At 48.2% G+C, this 9,157-nt stretch overlaps 1 protein-coding gene across 2 annotated transcripts in view; it reads left to right on the top strand.

Moving 5' to 3' along the window:
- Positions 1-1,532: 1,532 nt before the first annotated feature.
- LOC137638710 (uncharacterized) overlaps positions 1,533-9,157 on the top strand; it is a 44,185-nt gene continuing 36,560 nt past the window's right edge. Inside the window, exon 1 of one of the 2 annotated variants that reach the window (XM_068371030.1) lies at positions 1,533-1,804. In XM_068371030.1, coding sequence (XP_068227131.1) covers positions 1,612-1,804 — 193 coding nt within the window. In that variant the 5' untranslated portion in view covers positions 1,533-1,611. The remainder of the gene's footprint in view (positions 1,805-9,157) is intronic. The other variant, XM_068371029.1, reaches the window with a different exon arrangement.

The raw sequence follows: 9,157 nt of genomic DNA, 5'->3' as shown, positions 1-9,157 counted from the left end.
AAAAAAAAAAACTAAATAAAGTCAGAAACCAGAAAGTGGGACACTGAAACCTGGAAAGAATGATTGAATTGTAAAGTAAGCTTAGACATATACAAAAAGTGGAAAGCGTATTTAAAGAAGAATATATGATGAGACATTTGCATCAGTAATGCACATTAGAGCAAGGAAATACGTTAAAACTAAACATTATAAAAAGATAAAAGAATAAATGTAAACTGTATAACAATTCTTGTGAAAATAAGGAAGATTTAAATCCTAATTTTGTTATTTATCAGGAGTATAGAAAAAACTAAGTAATTAAGCTACAACAACCTCACGAAGAGTATTTGAAAATAGGATAAGTTTCATTTGGTGAAAGTAATGTATGAAAGAAAAAAAAAAGACACTTTAGTCCTGATTTGGAGAAATATATAAAAGAGATGAACTCAAATCGCTTCATTATTAGAGGCGTAATTATGGATCAGATAAGAGGAACTATTGAAGAAAATGAGATGAAAGATAAATGACATCCATAGAAGGAAATAGCACACCCTTGTATCGGAGAAAATCAAATTTCAGGGTGAAAACAAAGCTGGCGTGTGTAACCTACGAAAAAGGAAGCTTATACAGAACTTGTGGTATATTTAAGTTAAGCCATGAATATGAGATACTACTGCTAGAGAGTTATGGTCAGACAGTACTACACTGGATCCTTCTCTCTGGTTACGGTTCTTTCCCTTTGCCTACACAGACACCGAATAGTCTGGCCTATTTTTTACAGATTCTCCTCTGTCCTCATACACTTGACAACACTGAGATTACCAAACAATTCTTCTTCACCCGGGGGGTTACTGCACTGCGCTGTAATTGTTCAGTGGCTACTCTCCTCCTGGTAATGGTAGAAGAGACCCTTTAGCTATGGTAAGCAGCTCTTCTAGGAGAAGGACAAAAATCAAACTATTATTCTCTAGTCTCGGGTAGTACCATAGCCCCTGTACCATGGTCTTCCACTGTCTTGGGTTAGAATTCTCTTGCTTGAGGGTACACTCGGGCACACTATTCTATCTAATTTCTCTTCCTCTTGTTTTGTTAAATTATTTAAAGTTTATATATGAAATATTTATTTTAATGTTACTGTTCTTAAAATATTTTATTTTCCCCTGTTTCCTTTCCTCACTGGGCTATTTTCCCTGTTGGGGGCCCTGGGCTTATAGCATCCTGCTTTTCCAAGTAGGGTTGTAGTTTAATAATAATAATGATAATAAGTGATAGAGTTCTCGCAAACTTATTCTGCTGGTTTCTGTGGAACTAGATACAAGCTCCCGTTATCCCAAATGACTCCCAACATTCATCACTAATCTTCCTCATATAGTAATAAATCATTTTGATGTATATATTGTTTTTTTTTCTTTTTTTTTTTCCTTTGAATTTTTAATCCATTATGCAGGCCCCTGCAAAAACATGGCAAACAATAAAATGGGCAGCAGTAGTGCCATCTGTTGATTGCTCTACTCAAAGTTTGAATACATATGTCAATTCCCTTAAGTGTCTCATCTTCCATATAAGTCTATAGTAAACAATAACAATAACAAAACGTGACTCCTGAAGAACTGTTGACTCTTTAGAGCTAATATGGTTTCTACTTGCTGTGTCCCAAGTTGCAAAAATAAACGTATTAAACAAGGCAACCATCAAATAGTAAGGTTTTACAGAATTCCAAAATTCAACCTGGAAAGAAGGGCTAAATGGATAAAGGCCATTGGACGGGGTGCAGACTGGAAGCCAACTGCCTTCAGTAGAGTTTGCAGTGATCATTTCGTACTTGGTAGGTCAATTCTAAATAGCCCTGTGTGTACCTTCAAATCTTATATATGGTAGTTTAAGCATAGCAATAAAAGGGATTTTGATGTAGGAAAAATCTATTTTTGGGCTCGAACCATGTCGTCCTGATGGAAGTTTCCTTTGGCTGCTTCCTACTGTATAATATTTATGCGAGTGATATTACAAGAGAATTACTGTCAGGTATGACGGGGGTACATGATAGTGTTACCAGTGATTTGGTGAATTTATACCTGTGCACCATTTGGTGTTTACGAGTAGGTATAGCAGGAGATGGTGTTAATTTATACATATGCACCATTTGTTTCTTACTGGTAAACATAGCAATAAATTTCTTAGATTTATACCTGTGTGCCATTTGTTGTTCACTAGTAAGCATAGTAATAAATTTGGTAAATTTGGGGTGTATGTATGATAGCGGCCACCTGTATATATATGATGATGGGCAAGTAAGAATATGGCAGTGTAAGGGGGTTCACTGGGGTAAGTAGGTAAGGACACGACTTGTAGGTTAGGTTAGGGGTGAAAGTTTATGTTAGAGGAACTGGTTGCTAATATACAAAGTCTCCGTAAATTTGTACCTATGTGACATTTGTTGTTTACCACTAAGCATAGCAATAAATTTGGTTAATATATACCTGTGTGCCATTTGTAGTTTACGACCAAGCATAGCAATAAATTTGCTAAATTTATACCTGTGCACCATTTGTTGTAATATGAGTGAAAAATTATATTGTAAGAGTATTTTCAAGTAAATTTGCAAAATTAACTAATGGTTAAATAAGATTACAGTGTAGTCCAATATCTCTAATGAAGAAAATAAGATGTGTTCCTGGTTTATTAATAGGTAATTTAGGAGGATATGTAGTTGGACGGGAGAGGCCAAATAGGTAATTTTAATGAGAATGAATATCTATTATAGAACAGTATTTCCTAAAGAAAAGAATAAGTGTTCCTATTTTATGCATAGATACTTTGAACTATACTAATGTAAGTAAGGAGAAACTCATATTTTTCAAATTTTAGATTTTAAAATCCCAAAATCTGACTAAAAAACTTTTTAAAAGGGAAACAAATACAAGATTACCCCTTAACCTCAGGTTCCCCACCTAATTTACTGGCGACCAAACCCCCCTTTAGACTGCCGTACCATAACCATACCCTTAGACTAAATCCCAACCCTGTATTTGCTTCCCAACCAGTTCTATTCCTGGCAAGGTTACACCTGGTATAAGCAGGTAACTACCGGCTGGTTTCTGACACCTTGTTATGATTTTTGGTATTTGTTTACAAGACCACGTTCTCCATATACAGGTACTGCCAAAGTGTGCAAATCTCTTGTTTTCCTCTATTACTTTTTCATAATTTAAAACAATTTCCCACATGCAAAACAAGTTAGAATTATAAAAAGAACTGGCCTGGTTTCTTCACTGAACGACCTGGAACTGACTTCACGATCATAGTCAACCAAACAGATGTTCATGATGCCAGCGTACATTTGATATATCAAAATATATACTAAATTAAAAATAGAGTAATTACTCAAAAGTATCACTATTTGTGAATTGTATATTTTTTGAACACAAACTAAATCTCAACCCTGTATTTTCTTCCCAACTGTCTCCATTCCTGGCAAGGTAACACCTGCTATAAGCAGGTAACTACCGGCTGGTTGCTGACACCTCGTTATGATTTTTAATTGCCGTATTTCAGCTTCGCTGTTATCCATTCTCCAGTAATGCCACTTTCCTCTTTGTAAGGGTAGAAGAAACTTTAACTATGGTCAGCAGCTCTTCTAGAAGAATCATGCTCCAAAATCAAACCATTATTCTCGAGTCTTGGGTAGTGCCATAGCCTCTGTACCATGGTCTTCCACTGTCTTGGAATAGACTTCTCTTACTTGAGGGTACACTCTGGCACACTATTCTATCTTATTTCTCTTCCTCTTGTTTTGTTAAAGTTTTTATAGTTTATATAGGAAACATTTAATTTAATGTTCTTACTGTTCTTAAAATATTTTATTTTTTCCCTGTTGGAGCCCGTGGGCTTATAGCATCCTGCTTTTCCTACTAGGGTTGTAGCTTAGCAAGTAATATTAATGATGATAATAATAATGATAATAAAGACCCCATGTTTGTATAGTTATGAAACATCCAAATTACTTTTAAATTTGTCATATTTTGTTAAAAGGAAAAAAACAAGAAATTCTGTATCAAATTACATTACTGTGTATGATTTTCATGAAAGTCAACGACCCACAACACTCTACTACAATTCCATTGTAATTTCTCAGAATTCTTGGCTACAAAGGAAATGTGTTAATTTGAACAATGTTAAACTCGGGAAGGTGATGGATCATTGGTGTGATGTTATGATACTAATTTAAAATCTTGAACTAGTATTGACCCAGTTGTATGACAGTTATAATTTTTTTCTGTCAGAATTATTCATTGTTCCGTAACCGAAATACAAACCACGCTATTTACATTGGGTTTACCTTTCGGCGTAGCTGAAATTGACGAGCCAATAGATTTTAACGAGGGTTAACTACCCCCGCGCTAGTTAGCGGGGGTAGGGGAAGGGGTAGCTTGCTACCCCTCCCCCCCACACACCGGTGATTTGCTTCACTTCACTTTTGGCTCGGACGATGAACAGACGTCTCTGTCTATCATCCTCGTTTTTTGACAGCCTTAATCTTTTTTTTGCTTTTCCTCAGACTTTGTGTGTTTGAAGTTGGCCTCGCCCTTTGCTGTTCATCATGCGCAAGTGCCCTGGGATTGCCGGCCGCCCTTGCGGTACCTTCATGTCTGCGGTGGATACTGATCCTCACACCCTTTGCCCGCAGTGTCGAGGCCGACGGTGTGATAGTGAAAATACTTGTAGTGAGTGTAGGGAGTGGTCTGCCTCCCAGTGGGAGAGGTTTGCCCGCCGGCGTAAGAAGTCCAAGAGAGACCGTTCTCCTTCGAGGGTTGCCTTGAAGGAGGAAGGCTCTCGGGACTCTTCTTCCGCCGCCCAAACCTCCTGCGAAGCTCCCCCTAGTCCGGCTCCTGTTGAGAGGCCGCCGAGTGGGAGCGCAGGCCCTAGTTCTGTTTCCTGACCTCGGGGTGCGGGAGAGGGCGTCGCCTCCCATAGCGGGGCGGTTCCCCCTCCTCCTCCGGGGGAGGATTTTGATAATGTTAACTCCATGTATAATGATGATCTTTTTCAGCTTTGGGGTTCCTTGGGGCTTAAGGGCCTGCCCTCCAAGGAAGCCCTGTTTGACCTTATTCAGTTGGGGGCCGCTGTCAAGCAGTCGCCGGTGATAGCAGAGGTAGATCCTCTGTCTATCGTCGACGTCGTGGTGGCAGAGGCTTCCGACGAGTCTGGTCAAACCTCTGCGGCGCCTGATGGTGATGACGTTGCTGAAGGCTCTCCTCCCCCTTCTGTACATCCTTCGGAGGGGGAAGGGGGTCCTACGGGCTCTCCTGCGGCTAAGTCTCCCCCTCGGGGGAGCACTCTGACTGAGACTCCTCTTCGGAGGACTGATGATCCTGACGACCTCCCTCGTGGCCGCCTTCGCCGTAAGGCTCATCGTCCGCTTAGCCGCAAGGGCCTCCCGTCTCCCTATAAGGGTGTCAAGAGGCGCCTTTTCGAGTCTTCTCCTCCTGCGTCCTCCGATGGGGACTCTCCTCACCAGAAGCAGTCTGTAGCAGCCACGTCCTTAGACCTCTCCGGGGATCGTTCACGTTCTCCTACGCCTTCCAGACCTTCTACTTCCTGTGCAGACGGCCAGCAGCCTGATCTCGTCAGCCGACGCGCACCGGTCCCTTCGGGGCAAAGGGATGTCGCCCACGGTGTGGGCACTTCCCTTGCGCGTCAGGGTTCCCCTACGCGCCCTTCTGCGCGTTCACGCCTAGTTGCACACCAACGCTCTCCTTCTCGTCAGCGCTCTCCTGCTCGTCAGCGCTCTCCTGATCGCCAGCGCTCTCCTGCTCGCCAGCGCTCTTCTGATGATCAACGCCCTACTGCTCGCCAGCGCTCTCCTAAGGATAACGAACATCCTCCTGTTCCTGCTGCGCGCCCAGCGCGCCAACGGTCTCCTGAGCGCACTAGATCTCCTGCCAGTCAACGCGCACCTGCGCTTCCAGTTCCTGACACGCGCCCTAGAACTCCGGTTCAGGACTTGGGCAAGGACTCAACTTCTCCTCGCCCTCGCGATCCTGCTCGTCAGCTTTCTCCTGCCCAGCAACGCCCGCGGTCTCCTGCGCATACATCTAGAGTTCCTGCACGCCCACGCGCCTCCTCTTCCTGAGCCCACTCGTGAGCGTTCGCCTTTGTGCGTCGCGCCGACAGTTCCTGCGCAGCCTTCTACGCGCCGTCTCCCTGCTCGCCAGCGTTCTCCAGCGTGACAGCGATCTCCGACGCGTCAACGTTCTCGTTCTCGTCAGCGATCTCCTGCGCATCAACGATCTCCAGCGCGTCAGCGTTCCCCTGAGCGCCGGCGATCTCCAGACCCTCCGCGTGATCCATCGCCTGCGCGCAAGCCCTCTCCTACGCGTCAGCGCCCAGCAGATCCAGAGAAACATTGGTCCCCTGCGATCAGCTCGCCCACGCGGTGTCGCTCGCCTGAGCGTTCTACGCGCTATCGCTCGCCCACGCTCCAACGCGCCAGCGTTCGCCAACGCGCCATCGATCGCCGACTTGCCATTGCTCGCCCACGCGTCACAGGTCTCCAGGACACTATCGGTCCCCGGGCCTTCAGCGGTCTCCTGAGCGCTCTCGTTCGCCCATGCGCCAACGCGTTCACTCGCCAACGCGCTTGCTCGCCCGCTCGCTCACTCGCCTACGTGCCCACGCGCCCGTTCGCCCGCTCGCAATCGCTCCCGCGCTCGTTTGTCTCCGCGCGATTGCGCTCCAACAGGCCCTCATGCGCGAATCTTTCGTGTCACCCTCGCGCGAGCGTCAGCACGACCCCCGTTCGCGTCGGGTTCCGCAGCTCGCGGCAGCAGCAGGGATGCGTGTCGCCAGGTCGCAGCCGGGATCGCCTCCACCTAAGCGCAGGTCTCTTTTGCAGGACAAGGAAGAACCTTCGGAGAGGTCAAGGCAACTTTCTTCCCCTTCTTTTTTACAGGCAGGTTCAGTGGTGTCCACTCCAAAGGATCGCCCGATCCCCTTCCCTCCAGCGGGAATTTCGGACTCTGTGTCCGTGTCTCGGCAGTCCTGGTTTGGTCTTTTGATGCGGGCGTTAGTGAAGGCTATGAAGCCGGCACTCGCCGATCTAGGACACAAGCCAGCGACGGCCTCGCCCCCGCTGAAGAGAAGGAGAGGAGTGGACTTCGCAGTCGTTTTCTCCTTCTCCTGCAGACGAGGCTTTTCCGTCCTCGGGAGAGTCCAGTGAGGCGGTGGTCTCTCCCTCGGCACCAAGGGGGGAGTCACCTCCTCGTGGAGGAGAATCGTCTCGCGCGGAAGGTGCCTACCAGACCACTTTGCTGGAGTCTTGTATCCCACCCAGGTCGGAACCCAAAGACTCCAAGACGTTGCCGAAGTCTTCTGTACGTATTCGTCAGGAACCAGCTAGACCCCGGGAGAACGTCCAAGTGTCTTCCCAGGAAGAACTTCCGGGGACAGGAGACTTAGCTGCCAGTCCGCAGGGAGGAGAGCAGCAAGAGTCTGAGCATGCCTTCTGGCAGGTCCTGGACCTGATGAGACAGCTCAACGGGTTCATGGACCCTGTGATCGCCCCCCGTGAAGGCAAGGGCACGGTGCTGGATCAGGTTTATGGGACTCAGAAGCCCTCAAAGGCCAGCGCGGCTCTGCCCTGGTCCCAGGGGCTGAAGAGTGCCAGAGCCAGGGCTAATGCTCAGCTCGCAGTACTCGCTACCTCCAGTCGTTCCTCTGCCGGGAACAAACTCCTCCCGCCTCCTCGTCTCCAGCAGAGGAGGTATTTTCAGATCATGGGGGAGTCTAGCCTCGTTCTTCCCCTCCACCATTCGGTAGAAGAGCTTACTAGGGGAGTTCCTCTTGAGAAGCTCTCCGCCCGGCAGGTGACATTCTCGGCGTCGGAGATTCTAAGCCATGAGGAGGTCACGAAGTGCGCCATGCAGGCCACTTCGTGGTGCTGGATCAGGTTTATGGGACTCAGAAGCCCTCAAAGGCCAGCGCGGCTCTGCCCTGGTCCCAGGGGCTGAAGAGTGCCAGAGCCAGGGCTAATGCTCAGCTCGCAGTACTCGCTACCTCCAGTCGTTCCTCTGCCGGGAACAAACTCCTCCCGCCTCCTCGTCTCCAGCAGAGGAGGTATTTTCAGATCATGGGGGAGTCTAGCCTCGTTCTTCCCCTCCACCATTCGGTAGAAGAGCTTACTAGGGGAGTTCCTCTTGAGAAGCTCTCCGCCCGGCAGGTGACATTCTCGGCGTCGGAGATTCTAAGCCATGAGGAGGTCACGAAGTGCGCCATGCAGGCCACTTCGTGGCTGGATGTCTGGCTAGGTTCTCTGGGCATCCTATTGCGCTCTGAGGATCTGTCTAAGGAGAGCAATATGAAGGCCTTGGAGACCTTCCTCCTCTCGGGCACTAGCTTCATCGAGTTCCTGGCGCATCAGGTTACCAACCTTTGGGCCAACTCGGTGCCCAAGCGTCGTGTTGCGGTGACCGAGAAGATCGATGCGAAGATCCCCGCCGTGGACATCAACAGGCTCAGACACGCCTCCCTCCTCGGGGGGAATTTGTTTGAGCCCCAGGACATGGAACGTACAGCTGAGAGGTGGAGGAAGTCGAGTCAGGACTCCCTCCTCCAAAGGGCCCTTGCATCTCGGCCCTACAAGCCTCCAGCTCCGCAGCAACATCAGCAGCAGCCTCGCAAGACACCGAAGCAGGCGCCAGCAGCTAAGAAAGTGGTGTCTAAGCCCCAGCCCTTTCCTGCCAAGGACAAGAGGGGCGGTAAGTCCTCCAGGGGAGGCAAGACTCCTAGAGGGAGCGGCCGCGGCCGCAAGCGCTAGGAGTGGCAGTCCCCCCGCCTGTCCACCTGTGGGGGGATGCCTTCAAAGTTGCGTACACAGGTGGCAGCAACATGGGGCCGATGCTTGGACGGTCTCCGTGATCGGCCAAGGGTATTGTGTCCCATTCACGACATCTCAACCTCCCCTGACAGCGAATCCAGTGTCGTTGAGCTCCTATGCCATGGGATCGGTAAAGGGGCTAGCCCTTCGGGCAGAAGTCGAGACCATGCTCAAGAAGGATGCTCTCCAGGAGGTCGTCGACGGCTCCCCAGGCTTCTTCAGTCGACTCTTTCTTGTAAAGAAGGCGTCTGGAGGCTGGAGACCCGTCATCGACCTCTCAGCTCTGAACAAGTTTGTCAAGCAAAC

The sequence above is a fragment of the Palaemon carinicauda genome, chromosome 3, assembly GCF_036898095.1.
Source record: "Palaemon carinicauda isolate YSFRI2023 chromosome 3, ASM3689809v2, whole genome shotgun sequence".
Lineage (NCBI taxonomy): Eukaryota > Metazoa > Arthropoda > Malacostraca > Decapoda > Palaemonidae > Palaemon > Palaemon carinicauda.
Note: the sequence above shows the minus strand (reverse complement) of the source record. Positions and strands in the feature narration are given on the sequence as shown.